Source organism: Zootoca vivipara, chromosome 1 (assembly GCF_963506605.1).
Source record: "Zootoca vivipara chromosome 1, rZooViv1.1, whole genome shotgun sequence".
NCBI classification, from domain to species: Eukaryota; Metazoa; Chordata; class Lepidosauria; order Squamata; family Lacertidae; genus Zootoca; species Zootoca vivipara.
Window position 1 is genome coordinate 125,276,347 of NC_083276.1, and position 15,482 is coordinate 125,291,828.

The 15,482-nt window shown below is 47.2% G+C and overlaps 1 protein-coding gene across 3 annotated transcripts in view; it reads left to right on the top strand.

Annotated features, from left to right (window-relative positions):
* KIAA2012 (KIAA2012 ortholog) overlaps nt 1–15,482 on the top strand; it is a 75,779-nt gene that overhangs the window by 19,262 nt on the left and 41,035 nt on the right. For 2 of the 3 annotated variants that reach the window (XM_035137391.2, XM_060281835.1), the window contains 6 exons: nt 2,275–2,471; nt 4,458–4,641; nt 4,976–5,106; nt 6,579–6,729; nt 8,735–9,016; nt 9,717–9,842. In XM_035137391.2, coding sequence (XP_034993282.2) covers nt 2,275–2,471; nt 4,458–4,641; nt 4,976–5,106; nt 6,579–6,729; nt 8,735–9,016; nt 9,717–9,842 — 1,071 coding nt within the window. The remainder of the gene's footprint in view (nt 1–2,274; nt 2,472–4,457; nt 4,642–4,975; nt 5,107–6,578; nt 6,730–8,734; nt 9,017–9,716; nt 9,843–15,482) is intronic. The other variant, XM_060281829.1, reaches the window with a different exon arrangement.

A 15,482-nucleotide genomic window follows, 5' to 3' on the forward strand; every position in this document is an offset into this window, starting at 1 on the left:
ACACAGCATTGAAAACAACTTAAAGCAAATTACAGTTGCAACTAGAGTAGGTCCTAAAAACATTACTCGAACTGATGCTTCCCAGAGTACCTCAAGGCTTATGCCTGGAAGTGAGGACGCTATGTCTGTGGCCACTTTTAGCTTCCATAGAAGAAAAGTGGGAGGAGATACCATTGTCATAAATAATAACACAAAGAAGGCTGTGGTCTTACATAGACTGTGAGGTTGTGCTGCCCATGCCTTCTTCTGGCCACCTCACACTGAATTTTGTAGCAGTGGGAAGGGCAAACATGCTCTGAGAGAGACAGATTGTCTCTGTGGCCATTTTAGGCAGCTCGGGGAAACTTCCCAGTAGATTTTACCTGTATCCAGTTGCTAACTGAGGGAAACCATTAAGATTTTCTGCCTCAGGCATCATGAGGTCCTGCTTCCACATTTTTAAAGTTCTTTCCGGGCCACTCTCATTATGCTGAGTGTGTGTATGTGTGAATGTTATTAATGCAGAGGAGAAAGTGGAAAATTAAAATCAAATGCACATTTCTATTGCCCTGGGGAAAATTATCTGGATGGAATCTTGGGGCTCACCCATGCAGTGGACCCTCTGGTTACGAATGTAATCCGTTTCAGGGGTCCGTGCGCACCCCGAAAAATCAGTAACCAGAGGCACCGCTTCTGCGCACGCGTGAGTCACGATAGAGCGCTTCTGCGCATGCGCAAGCGGTGAAAACACTTCTGGGTTTGCTGCTTTCACAACCCAAAGATTACGTATCCAGAATGGTACATAACCCGAGGGTCCACTGTACTTCCACTTGTCCTGTGTCTGGAAAACACAGGTCCAAACACTTTTCCATTTGCCCCACCGCTTTCCCGCTCTTTAGCGATAAATTGGAGCAAACATCAATCTGAGGAACACCCGGTGGATGTTTGTTCTGATTCAGTGGTAAAGAGTGAGAAGCCAGTAGAGCAAGCCCCCGAAAAACAAAAATGTAAACATAACTTGTGGAAACTGCCGAAGGCCCATGGAACAAGGGCGTACCCACCACGGGGCAAGTTAGGGCAGCTGCCCTACTCTAGAAGCAGGGCTGGTGGGCAGAGGCGGAGCACAGCCCGGCGGAGCGCGAGTTCACCATTCCCGCCGCGCCGCACCGCACCCTCCCTCCAGCTCCCCGTCGCGCCCTCTGGCAAGGCCAAGCGCGGCGGGGAACCAGAGAGCGCGGCGGGCGGGAACGCTGAACTCGCGCTCCGCTGGGCTGGGCTCCGCCTCCGCCCACCAGCCCTGCTTCTAGGGAGGGGCACAGCCCGGTGGAGCGCGAGTTCGCCGTTCCCGCCCACTTTGTGGCCCCTCCCCTTCCGTGTCTTGGCCCCTCCCCTTGCCCCCCCAGTTTTGATCCTGAGTACGCCCATGCCATGGAACCCAGCAATAGTTAAGCCTGAGCAATGGCAGAGCGTTCCTCATTGGTGCCCGGGGTGGGTGTGCATGCGTCAGGGCGTGCACAGCGGTTCTGGGGGTGGGGTTTACTGCCGGAGCAAGCCCCACCCACTAGAGCTGAGCAGGGCTGCGCTGCAATGCCTGCCTGGCTGTGCAGTGGGGAGCCCAGCCAGCCGACACGGCCAACACTGCCCTGCTTTGAGGGGTGTGCTCACAGCACCCTGCGAGCCTAGTGCTACTTTGTGAGACTCGCAAAAACGATGCAGGGCTGGCAGGGCGCATGCCTGTTGCGTCCTTCTCAAGCGGCCCTCACTCATTGCTGAAATACGAGATGCCCCCATCTGCATTGGCATTCCCCTGGCTTTTGAAGAGGCACCTTTTTACATGGACATTCCCTTGATCTCCTGACCCAAGTCTCCTGTTTTACCGGTAAGTGCTGTTTTAATTGCTGTGTTGTTTTAATGCAGAGGTGGGGAACCTTTTGGTCCTCCCAATGTTGCTGAACTACAACTCCCATCCTCCTTTTCTGGCCGGTTCTGATGGGGGTTGGAGTTTAGCAACATCAGAAGGGTGGAAGTTTTCTCCACTCCTGTTTTAATAGTACTGTCTTATTGCACACTTTAATCATGACAATTGATATTTTAATGTTTGACCGATTTGTTTCATTGTGTGTTTTAATTATGGCGTCTTTTTCTGTGTTTTAACAATGTTGTGCAGTTTTTTTTAATGTTTTGTAAACTGGTTAGAAGCCCTCTGGGCATTATAAAGTAATATTAAAACAAAACAACAACAATACAACTGCTTTGCATTGTGCCATGATACTCACATACTCACCTGTCTGACAGGCCTTGCTTCCTCATCTCAGAAACAATATGAGGAAAAAGCCAGACTGGGGGAAAGCTATGAAGAAGGAAAACATGCCAGAATAAGAGCTCGTATTCCTTTAAGGATTTCAGTAAGAAAACTGAGTTTTCACCTTCCACGGCAGCAGGCAAAGGAGCCCACCTGGAGCCAGCACACAGCATATAGCAGGATTCCAGAGGTATTAATAATTAGACCAAAGTTTTAGGCTAGGCATGGGAGATGCTCATATGGGGAACCAGGGCTCTTTTTTCATAAAGAACTCCCCAGAACTCAGTTCTGGCGCTTCTCAGTTGGCCGCCATTGCCATTGTAAGAGAACAAGGTGAGTTCATGCTGAGTTCCTTCAAGATCCATTCTCCACTTTCTCTGGTCAACTTACAGACTCCCCATGCCCTTCAAGCAAATTATGGACAACTCTCTTCCACATGATACCACTTTGTTCTCTCATGAGCCTTGATTTCACGTAGGGATGGATACACAAATGGAGCCCTGTGTGCATGTGCCTGCAACACACATGTAGGAAAGCCTTGTGAGCATTGTAGAGTAATGCTCTAATACTGTCCCGACTTAGGAGCCTTCATTTATCTTCCCTTGGCCTAACTAAGGCCTTATCCACCTTTTGCCCGCTCTTTCCAGGCAGAGGTCTACAATGCTCCATGACTAAACATGGTTGTTTTTCTGCCCCAGAACTTCCCCTGTGAAAACCTGATCTTTGGTGCTCAATCGGAGCAAACATAGTTGTGGGTTTTCCACCGATTGCCATCAAAGAGCGGGTTTTGGAAGGGGCAAGGTGAATATAAAACGGAAGAAGAACAGTATAAAGAGTTGAGGGAGATAGCAATTCATGCTAAATTAACATGTGCTATTAAGGTAAGATGGGGAATATGCAGGAGAAATTATTTGGGGGAGATATGGAAGGTATTTGTACTGTTAAAACGGAAAGGGGTCAAGCCAGCGCAAGAGGTGTTGAAATTTTGGGAGGTTGGATAGTCACAATGGAATGGTCTCGGGGGTGGGGTGCACTTTCCAAAAAATATATTTTAAAAGAGCGGCTTTCGCAGGGAAAGCTCTGGAGCAAAACAAAGGGCACTTGGACACACAGCTTTAAATCGCAGACAGTGCCTGGAAAGAGCAGGGCAAAAGTTAAGTTTGGAAAAGCTCTAAGCCGAGATGCTTTATAAATCAACTCCAGTGTTCAGTTCCTTCCCTTTAGTCTTTGAATTTTGCACCACCTGCCTCCCTCTGCTGGCATAAGACTGAAGTGTGGGTGAGTAGAGCAGGCTTTTTTTGTTTTTTTTTTAAAGAAAACCTCTGATTTAATCCCAGAGTTTATGAGCCCTGCATTAAAAATGTTTGATGTTTTATTATGGTTTTATATTTGTTGGAAGCCATACAGAGTGGCTGGGGCAACCCAGTCTGATGGGTGGGGTACAAATAATAAACATTATTATTAATTATTAGCTGCTTAATGGCCCAAGGTAAGTGGACTGTCACGGTCCGGTCAGCGGGCGGTTGAAGCCCTGACTGAGGACGTCAGGACCAGAGGCAAGATGGTGGTGTAGAAGCAGGAACAGGTGCAGGGCTGAGGGTCCAGCAGCAGGCAGTCGCAGGGTCAAGGAGCAAGGCAGAAGCGAAGGTCTGGGAGTCAAGGGGCAAGGCGTCGGCAAGGCAAGAGTCCAAGGGTTGAGGATCAAGGCGTCGGCAAGGCAAGGGTCCAAGGAGCGAGAGGCCAGAGGCAACCAGGCAGGGATAGCGTTGCTGTGGCAAAGAGCTGAAGGGAAATGCTGAGCTTTTATCCCTCCCAGCTCCTGCCACCAGGTGCAGTGAGGTATCAAGTGGCCTCACCTGAGTGACCACTCCTTGCTTCTCCAGCACAAGCTGAGGCAGGCCCCAGTCCTGCAAAGCACTACAGGCCCCAGAGCCTGACTCCTGCCCATACTCCTGACATGGACTCCCACACCCATACCACGTAAATATATACTTAATTAAATTACTGTTTGCTGCTTGTTAATGGCGACCAAAATCTGAAGCATGAAGTGGCCCAGAGAGCCACTGCCAGCCATTGTTGTTGACAATGCTGAGCTAGTAGTTTGACTTGGTATAAGGCAGCTCCCTACGTTCCCATGAATGCTGCTTTTCAAGTGTACTTTTCCGTCATCTCCTAGGACAGATGGGTGGACGTTCCCCGAGACGGAGAGGTTCAAGGCCACAGTGAAGAAGTCGCGAACCAATCCAGAGATCATCAAGCAATGGGGAAAACCAGCATTGATACTTCTGAGCTCGGGTGCGAGAAATCCCACGTGACTTTCTATGGAGGTTTCTTCCCTGGAAAAAAGATCACATACAGCGGTAAGAAAGTTAAGGCTGCTGTGAGCCATTCAAAATTCACCCGCAGGTATTCTGAGGATTGCTAACGGCAGCAATTGTTTCTGCCTGTTAAAAGCACAGGGAAATAATTTGTCGATGGGCAACAGTCTCAAAATGCAGGATTAAATGTAGGACAAAGGTAGAAAATTGCACCAGTATGTTTCCACCTGCTGAATTTCCGCATCTTGGTCTGCATATTGTTTCAGAAAACAGTGATTAAGTAGATTTGCATTAAAATGTGAACAGAACCAAATTTCTCCCTGTCTCTGATCAGGATGACTGTATTTGATCTCTCATCTCCTCTTGGTTTCCACAGTTAACCAAAAGTATCTGAAGGGCAAACATGGGAGAGATGAAGGAACCCCTGTGACTACAGACTTGTTCTCTCCTATTCAACCAGGAACAAGGCCAGAGCAATGTGAAGTCATGAAAGAACATAGGAAGCAGGTCCGTTTTTGTTTTACCTCCAAAAGTTCAGCAGGTCCAAGTCTGGTCCAGGCCTGGATGGAAGACCACTCTGAAATCCCATGTGATTTGCTTTGTGTCCCACGGTGGAAGAAAGATGGGGTAGTAATGTAATAAATCCCTTGATGTTGGGAAAGATGGAGGGCACTAGGAGAAGGGGACGACAGAGGACAAGATGGTTGGACAGTGTTCTCGAAGCTACGAATATGAGTTTGACCAAACTGTGGGAGGCAGTGGAAGACAGGAGTGCCTGGCATGCTATGGTCCATGGGGTCACGAAGAGTCGGACACGACTAAACGACTAAACAACAATGTAATAAATAAAAATAATCTGGGAAGGAATAATAATAATAATAATAATAATAATAATAATAATAATAATAATATATTATACCCCACCCATCTGGCTGGGCTTCCCCAGCCACTCTGAGCGGCTTCCAACAAAATATTAAAATACAGTAATCCATCAAACATTAAAAGCTTCCCTAAACAGGGCTGCCTTCAGATGTCTTCTAAATGTCAGGTAGTTGTTTATCTCCTTGACCTCCGATGGGAGGGCGTTCCACAGGGTGGGTGCCACTACCGAGAAGGCCCTCTGCCTGGTTCCCTGTAACTTGGCTTCTCGCAGCGAGGGAACCGCCAGAAGGCCTTCGGCGCTGGACCTCAATGTCCGGGTAGAATGATGGGGGTGGAGACGGTCCTTGGAAAAGGCAAGAAGAAAATTATCCATGTAATTGAATATAAGGGTATAAGTATATAAAAGCCCAGCAAAACCCTTTTTCATAGTCTTACATGATGCCCTATGGCAGCACGATTGAGGTGGCAATTTTTTGGTTTGACATTGTCAAAAAAAAGTTGTTTTGCAAAATGGAAAACGGTGATGCCATTCCTACCAGCCTTCTGCTTCTGATGAACAGTCAGCTAATAATCCCAAAACAATACCCATGAATAATAGTGAAATAGAGGGCAACACCCTTGGGTGTAGCACAGCGGAGTTAAGTATGGCTTAGGCTGAAATTCTATGCTCATTTACCCATAGGTAAGTCACATTAATCTTTATGGGGCTCACTTTTGAGTAATCATGAATAGGACAAGGTGGCATTTCCCCACTGAAATCAAAGGGGATTAAGCATGATTAACTACATGCTAGGTTCCTAGTGTCGTGTTTAAACTACAAGTACAAACATGGATTCTCCCGAACATTGTTTCAGAATGCTTACAGTTGAATGCATACAGGAAAACGTAATAGTTCCAAAACCAGAATGTAACCAGGAACTCTGCCCACCTGTAGAGCCCCTTCCCTAAGCAGAGTTGGGTAACAATTTTCAGGAATGCCATCCGGGGTGATTTGAAATGGGTGGCGTCAAAATGAGTGCTGTCAAAAACATCCCCCCCCCCAAAAAAAAAACCCAACCACCCTAACACTAACATTTTGAAGTTTTGTTTTTCTCCAGGTGCCAGAGATTTGCAGGTTGCCTCAGATATCCGAAGACTCGCCCAGAGCTTATAGGGGAAAATTTAAATCTGGGAAGCTTCCCAAAGAACCTGTGGCTTTCCCATTGCTTGTTCAGCTGGAAAGGGATCCTGAGGCAAAAACCCTGAGAGGTAAAAACCACCCCCACGCTAGATAAATGGCAGGTGCACATTCAGTAAAGGGGAACGTCCCCCATTCTGGGCAATACCAGTTATAGCATCGGTCACGTTATCTCCTCAGAATAACTGTTTCCCCCCACGCTTGTTCCCAGCTAGGTTCAAATTCTGTACCCGCATCAAAGGCAGTCTCTCTGCTAACTTCAAAAAGTTCTCCCCCTGCCAGAATCAAAGCGCACATATTGCTTTACTTGAAGTAAAACAACAGTAGGCCTCAACAAGATCATAGACTTGTAGAGTTGAAAGGGACCATGAGGGCGATCTACTAGTCCAATACCAGAAGAAGCCGGTCTACCTTCTGCCCATCCCTGCTACAGAGTACATCTTGTAGGCCAAGCCGTTGCCCTCCAGATAGTGTTGTGGGTGGTACTGTGGTCTAAACCACTGAGCCTCTTGGGCTTCCTTATCGGAAGGTCGGAGGTTCGAATCCCGGCGACGGAGTGAGCTCCCATTGCTCTGTCCCAGCTCCTGCCAACCTAGCAGTTCGAAAGCACACAAGTGCAAGAAGATAAATAGGGACTGCTGCGGCGGGAAGGTAAATGGTGTTTCCATGCACTCTGCTTTCCGTCACGGTGTCCCGTTGTGCCAGAAGTGGTTTAGTCATGCTGGCTACATGACCCAGAAAACTGTCTGTGGACAAACGCCGGCTCCCTCGGCCTGAAAGCAAGATGAGCGCCACAACCCCATAGTTGCCTTTGACTGGAGTTAACCATCCAGGGGTCCTTTACCTGTGTGTGTGTGTGTGTGTGTTGGATTACAAGCTATAGTCCCCATGCTTGCTGGGGCAGATGGGAGTATGTGTTCAATAACATCTGGCATGCCATATGCTCCCCACATCCCTGTTTTGGGCCACCTTGGAGGCTAGCTTAGGTACTGTCCAATAAGGCCAGAAAAAAGGGCAGCTAAGAGCAAAACCACAGCAATGTGTATTTATCACCAAGTAAATTGTTTCTTTCCCTTATTTGCATTATAATATAAAAGTGCTTTGCTCTGGTACCAGGTAGATAAGACAATGGGTAAATCCCCTTTGTGGGGGTGGGGTGTCACTTTTAGCTTTTGCATTTTAAGTTTTGAGTCCAGGCTCACGGTGCATAAAAGCAACTGGGACAGGGGTCCCAAGACTACGGCCCCCGGGCCGGATGCTGCCCAATTGGCCTCCCAATCCGGCCCGCGGCGCCCCCCGCCGCCCGCTGCCGCCGCCTGCTCTTGCAGCGCGCTGCGCGGCGGCACACTTCCAGATCGGGAAAAAATTGCCGACAATCATTTCTGCGCATGCGTATGGGCCTCTCCCGACCCAGAAGAGGTCATTTCCGGTGCACTTCCGGGTCAGGGGAGGCCCAAACGCATGCGCACAAACAATTTTCGGCATTTTTTCCGGCCTGGAAGCGCGCCACCGCGCCAGTAAATGGGTGTGCGCATGTGCGCGATCGGCGCGGCGGGCACCGGCCCGAAGGCGGGTAAGTCTGGGGACCCCTGAACGGGGATGTTGCAATAATAGTGCGTCCTCTCCAACATTTCTCGGATGAAAATAGCAAAGTCTTATTCAATAACGAAGACAACAACAATTTTATTATTTATACCCCACTCATCTGACTGGGTTGCCCCAGCCATTCTGAGCAGCTTCCATCATATATAAAAATAATAATAAAACATTAAACATCAAAAAAAAAAACCTTCCCTAGATGTCTTCTAAAGGTTGTATAGTTACTTATCTCGTTGGCTCGGGGCTCGCATAACTCCATACCTTCCAACGTTTCTCCACTGAAAATAGGAATGTCCTACGGAAAAGCAGGACATTCCAGGATCAAATCAGAAACGGAGATGGCTTCTGTAAATCCGGGACGGTCCTTGGAAAACAGGGACACTTTGAGGGCCTGTGAGAGGATGGGTGAAACACTGTATGTTAGTTAATAAACTTCATTTATTCTCTCTCTCTCTCTCTCTCTCTCTCACCTTTCAGGAACTAGTTGTAATGAACCCAGACCTGAGGTCGATGTCTGTGATGAGCATCTGTCTGCTTTGCCAAATGATCTCATTTTAGAGCCAGAACATAAAAATCAGCAGCAGCAGGAGGAGGAGAGGATGATGATCAATAGTGAGATCCTGGAGGCTTCCCAAGGTAGTTTCCACCTACCTCCAATAAATAATGGAGAGTTTCTGCTCAACGGAAGGAAGATGAGAAAGAAAGAAGAGCATTCTGAAAAGAACAGCCAGTATCAAAGAGGTCTGTCCTCGACTTACGGTAGGTGGCGCCCAATGTAGCCCACTTTGGGGGAGGGCAATATTTTTTGCATGCATAAGATCTCCGGTTCAACCGATGGCATCTTCACATCCAGCTGTGCAAGACTCCTACGGTATCTCAAGCTGCTGATAGTCCAAGCTGTAGACCAAGCATCGCCAAAGTGGTGTCCTCTGGGTAATTGTTGAACTACAACTCCCACAATCCCTGGTCATTGGCCAGGCTTGCTGGGCTGATGGACACTGTAGTTCAACAGCACTTGGAGGTCACCTGGTTTGCTTCCCCCAGTGTAGACGACACTAAGCCAGATGGACAAAAGAGTACACAAAATGGTGGAAGGTTGACAGTCTACAGTTTATAACTACCATATGAAGCAAGTTTCTTCACAGTCACAAGAGCTAGAAACTTGCCTTTAAAGCAAACAAAACAAAACAAAACCATGCAGAAATTCTTAAAATGCTGAGTTTCATTCCAGTTGGTGGATTCCTGCCTGGTTCATCAAACCCACAGATGTGCAGAATGCCAATAGCTCTCGACATAAACTCTAAGGGAAAGTGAAGGAAACAGCACTGGAGGATAGGGAAATATTTCTGGAGTTAAGTTGACTAAATCTATGGTTGTGCTCTAAAAAAGAAGGCAAATTTGTTTTCTAGCATTTAACTTTCAATAACGTGTGCTTGTTCCCCCCCTTCTTCTTCTCAAGAACATCAGAATGGCACCTCACTCCACCATCTCCCCCCCGATACAGAAATCCCGTATCCATCACTCTTGGGATCCGTCCAAACTACTGACAATCCCAGGCACTCTGGATTCATTCCAGACGAAGAAGGTAAGGTGGGTGTAAAAATATACTGTGGTTAAGTCTCTTGTCCAAAAGGAACAGATTGCACATCTAACTCTATATGTATAACCCAAATGTCAGATAATATCCTGAACGACTTGTTTAGCCAGAACAGTTTTTCTTCTTCAGACAATACTATTTTTATTATGCTCAGAAGCAGCAGTTAATATTTGTGTTTGTGGGTGTAGATAGATAGATAGATAATAGATCAGTGTTTCTCAACCTTTTTGGGGCCAAGGCACACTTGTTCCATGAAAAAAATCACGAGGCACACCACCATTAAAAAAGTTAAAAAATTTAACTCTGTGCCACCCTATATTGACTATATAATTATGACTGTAAGAAACACTTGCCAATTGCTGTGTTGGTTGCAATCTCCTGTAATAAGGCTTCACAAGCCGCTGAGTTCTCTGCCAGCACAATCCTTTGCTCAGCAAGTTTCAGGTTGAGCTCATCCAGCCAGCTTCTTTAAGTTTGTCTAAAACCACCCTCCCGTGGTGGTGGCTGTTGAGAGCTGCACTCGCCCCGCGTCGTGACCCGGCCGGCTTCCTTTCCGGCGGGTCAGCATTGTGTATTGGCGGCCGCCAGGCACGTGACAATGCAAATCGCCCTTCTCGTCGCCGCACGTCGTGGCACACCAGCCAGCGTCTCGCTGTAATAGATAGATGGATAGATATAGTTGTTGTTGGAACTTGTATTTCTCAACTCTGTAGCAAGTATCTAAAGGAGATGGCAGCTCATTTATAATCTGGTCGGGTATTTGTACTGTTTTAGCCAGCCAATATGAGTCACCATGCTTTTGAAAGGCACTTCAATGCAATCTTCAGAATCTGACTGGCATGTTGTTGGCTTATAAGCCAACTCCCCATTCTCCAGGTCTAGTACAAACACACACTGGGCAGAGTATTCCTAGTCTTGTTGACAGTGGCAGCCATTAATGCTAGTATAATACCTGTGCAATGTATTAGATCCTATGCATTATACACAGCAGCAGCAGCAGCAGCAGCAGCAGCAGCAGCAGCAGCAGCAGCAGCAGCAGCAGCAGCAGCAGCAAAATAGACAGCAAAACAGCCTAGAAGTTGCATCTTAACAAGCACAGGTGGTTCAACAGCATCCACGGGGATGTCACCTCTCCACTTATCGATCATAGGATTGCAGGCTGACATCACACATACCTCCAGCCCCATCAACCCTGCACAGAAGAAACCAACCAAACACAGGGTCGAGGCACAGCGGCAAGGCAAATGCCACACATCTAACACCAATGTTGCACACTCCCAAAGCACCCTCCACTGTCCACATGAGGGTTGAAGTCCTCGTATAGCAGAGATAGCTGTGCCACCACCCTTTCAATGGGAACAAATGCAAAGCTACACAGATGAGGAAGTGTGGGCATTTTCCTTCACGGTCCCCAGCCAGTTCCGTAGCATTCTTCCAAAACGACAGACAGCATTCAAGTTGAGTGACCAGATCCAAAAGAAGACCCAGCCCCTGCTCCTTTAGTGCTTGTATCAGGAAGCTGCAGGAGCCCAGCTCTATTTTTCCATTTGGCCACTCTAAAATTGTATGCAGACTTTTGCCTTCCTGTTACCAGGATTTCTTTAGAGGAGTAACTCTGCAGCTTGGTCACAGTAAAAAATAAAATTCTTTATGCTTTTCCCCTTGTCTCCATTTTTCAACCAGAATATTCTTCCAACCTCAGTATTCATCTCTTCTAATTTTTCATGCTCCAAAGCATTTGCCCTTGAACTCTTGGCAAACAATTAACATTTAATTAAGTCTCCACAGCATGGTGTTAGTTCTCTCAAATCCAGCAATAACATATTTACACAAAATCTTTCTTTCTCTGCTTCTTTCTCTTTAATCATGGTTATCTTTATCCACACTCCTGGGGTTGCAAATATTCCCATTCAGATAAACAGGAACAAGCTAAACCCTATAATCCTGTGAGCATAAGCATCTGTATTTAAACGCTTTGTTTTTTTCCAGTTGTTTACCAACTTGGAAGAAAATAGCTGGATTTTGCAGAGCGTTTGTAGCCCATTTGAGTCATAATGAGATTTCAGATACCCTATCGGCCCTTTTAGCAACCATGTGCAGAGAGAGAGAGAGAGAGATAGATAGATAGAGAGAGAGAGAGAGAGAGAGAGAGAGAGAGAGAGAGAGAGAGAGAGAGAGAGAGAGAGAGAGATACTTGAGGCTATTCCCCATTCTGTATTGGAATGTCACAGTCGTTTAATTTTTAAATCATTTTGAGATATGGAACGCTTTGCTGTGCAGCAGCAAATGAGCATATAGGATGCAGTCTAGCCGCCTGCTACTACAACCACCATCGGCAAAAGGGTCCCCTTGCAATATTGCCTTTGCTGAAGAGTAATGGCAAGCCAAGGTCTCTTGGCCTTTCCCAACCCTGTTATCAGGAATCCATTTAATGGAAGATGCCGAGAACTGAAGTGTTGGACCTTCTGACCTATGTGCAAATATGCGCAACACCGCTAAGCCCTAAGGGCAACAAATGTGCTTGCAATTTAATTTTAGCATTGTGTCAAGAAGGCTAGGAGTATTAACAGGACCTTGACTGATAGGGACGTAGCTTAACTGGTTTGTGGCGAGGCCTACATATTATGGGCCCTGATTGCTCTTTCTATAGGGTGTTAAAAAAGACATTTGTCCTGAGGCCACGCTGATTAGTGCATCTGAGGAAATGCCTCTTTCCCTTGTAGCATTTTGCGTGGCTCAATTGCTTGGATTATCTGGATTGTTTGGGGTTATTTTTAAAATTATAATTAAGATTATTTTCTTATTTAATTGCGAAAGAGCTTCTGATTTTGGACACTTCACTCCCTACCATAGCGTCCTCCTGTTCTCACAGTGGCCAACCCGATGCCTAAATGGGAAGCCCACAAGCAGTTCAGCTGCCCTCTCCCCACCTGAGATTTCCAGCGACTGGTATTGCCAGGCATCAGGGCCCCAGCTCTTTGGGGCTGAGGTGCCTTTGACTCCCCAGTCTGTTGGGAGGGGGCCAGACCCCCTCAACGTTGAGGGGATGCAGGAGGCCGAGTGTGGCATGGCTTCAATGGCCGGCTCCTCCTGAATGTGAGAGAGGAGGAGCCGCCAGCCCTTGAGGTCGTTCTGGGTTGGGCTCCACACATGGTGTTCTCCCAATTGTTGTAGGGGCAAAGACGACACAACTCGAGGCAGGTTGAACTCAATGGGAAGGCGACCAAGAGCAGAGCTCGAGCGCTTCCTTCTATTGAAAGCTCAGGATGACAGTTAATCATTACAACGACAGTGTAACTTCTAGCCAATTACAGCAGTGCAGTCCCATACAAGGTGATGTTTCCTGTAACGTCACAACCGGTCACTCCCTAAGACATCCTCCATAGCCCACGTGTTGTTTTGCCATGCCCTCTGTCCATGCTCCAAGCACATGTCACTCTGTAAACACCCCCTCCTCATTCCCATTGTGTTGCCCTCCTTGGCTTGACCCATCTGGTTTGTCCTGATTCATCCAGTTCCACCCAGATCCTCCTAGATCCTTCTAGCTCTGTTGTGACCTGTTGCCCTGCTGACCTGAGCCTCTGACCTGACCTTCTTCACGTGTTTCCCATTCTGACATTAGCCAGTTTGCCGTGCTAATGCCCAAACTCTCGAAGATTGGTGTGGCTTGCCAGCACCAGATCTGTCATTCTCACACATGCCAGCACAATTTCCTTGTGTAATCCCCACACCCAATGATGCAATGTTGTGCATGCATCACACGCATGATGTCACACACACACAATGCGCCCCGGGGCCCTTCCATCTTGGGTGCAAGTCGTTGCCTCTTCGAGGTATGCTGCCTCCGACATTGCAGATAGAACATAGCCATCAGGGCCGTCTTAAGCCCATCCAGTGCCCTGGCGCTAAGGTCCCTCCAGCGCCCCCCTCCAGAGCCTCTCCAAGGACCCAGGAGTGCCAAGCAGACCGCGGCAGCAGCAGGAGGCCACCTCCGAGGACTCCGCGCTGCGCCTCCTTCTCGTTTCTCCAGCGCTGGGTTCCGCTCAGTCAAGCTTCGCCACCAGCGCGCGCACCGCGGGACCAGCAAGAGCTGCTTGGGCGCTGTGCGCGCGCTGGTGGCAAAGTTCGGCTGAGTGGAACCCAGCACTGGGGAAACGAGAAGGAGGCGCAGCGCGGAGTCCTCAGAGAAGGAGAGAGACGCGGCGCAGGCTCTCAGCTCATGGAGCACAGTCCTGGCCAGATCGCCGGAACCCTGCGCTCACTTGGCGCCCTTCCAGCGCCCGGCGCCGTGGTTCTCTGCACCACTAGCCTCAATGGCTAGGACGGGCCTGATAGCCATCGTGACTGGTAGTCATTGATAGATGAGCGAGGGATTAATTCTTTTTTGAATTGAACTTTCCAAGCGCTGGACTAGATGGGCCTATGGTTTGACCCACCAGAGCTCTTCCTCGCAGTTCGCAAATAGAATGCTACAGATAATAGGCCTTTTCCCCTCCCTGTGAAACCACTTTGCAGGAATTGCTGCTAAAACAAACTTTCCTCATAGTTTAAAACAATTCATTCATTCATTCTTTTCAAGTTTATTCATTTCACTAATTTTACAATCATTTTGACATTTCAATACTTGACTTCCTCCTCTTTCTGCGGTTCCTTAAATTTGTTTTTAATATCTTCTGCATCTCCAAATTAACTTAATTTACTCATTTATTCATGAGTACAGTGTGGTGTAGTGGTTAAGAGCAGTAGGCTCGTAATCTGGTGACCTGGGTTCGCGTCCCCGCTCCTCCACATGCAGCTGCTGGGTGACCTTGGGCTAGTTACACTTCTCTGAAGTCTCTCAGCCTCACTCACCTCACAGAGTGTTTGTTGTGGGGGAGGAAGGGAAAGGAGAATGTTAGCCACTTTGAGACTCCTTCGGGTAGTGATAAAGCGGGATGTCAAATCCAAACTCCTCCTCCTCCTCCTCCTCTTCTTCTTCTTTGAATATATACTCTTATAAAACTGCAGACTATTACAATAATCCTGCCAATGTTTTTATCTGTTTACAATTTATCTGTAAATATTCAATAAACCATTTCCATTCTTTTATTTAAAAAATTTGTTATCTTGATTTCTTATTCTTCTGGTAAGTTTCACCATTTCTGCATATTCCATAAGTTTTTGTATCCATTCTTCCTTTGCTAGGACTTCTGCTTCTTTCCATTTATGGGAAAGTAACATTCTTGCCACTGTAGTAGCATACAGTACATGAATAAGTTTCTATACATTTTAGGTAGTTCTGACCCTATAATTCCCAAAAGAAAAGCTTCTGGGTTGTTGTTTTTTACAAATGTTATTTTAAACATCCTTTTCATTTTGTTATATACCGTGTTTCCCCTTTTTTAAGACGTAGTCATAAAGTAAGCCATGACAGCATTTTTAAGCATTTGCGAAATATAAGACATACCCCGAAAATAAGACATACCTCCATGCCGTGTATGAAAACTAACACCCTCCTTATGGCCACTACTGGCAGTAAGATGTTGCAGAATTAGACTGAGATCCTATTTAAATGACTGGATTTTAAAAGCGAGACCGCTGAGCGCCCCAGCCAGGCCCAGCTGAGGAGGCCTGCCATCCCGCTGCCCG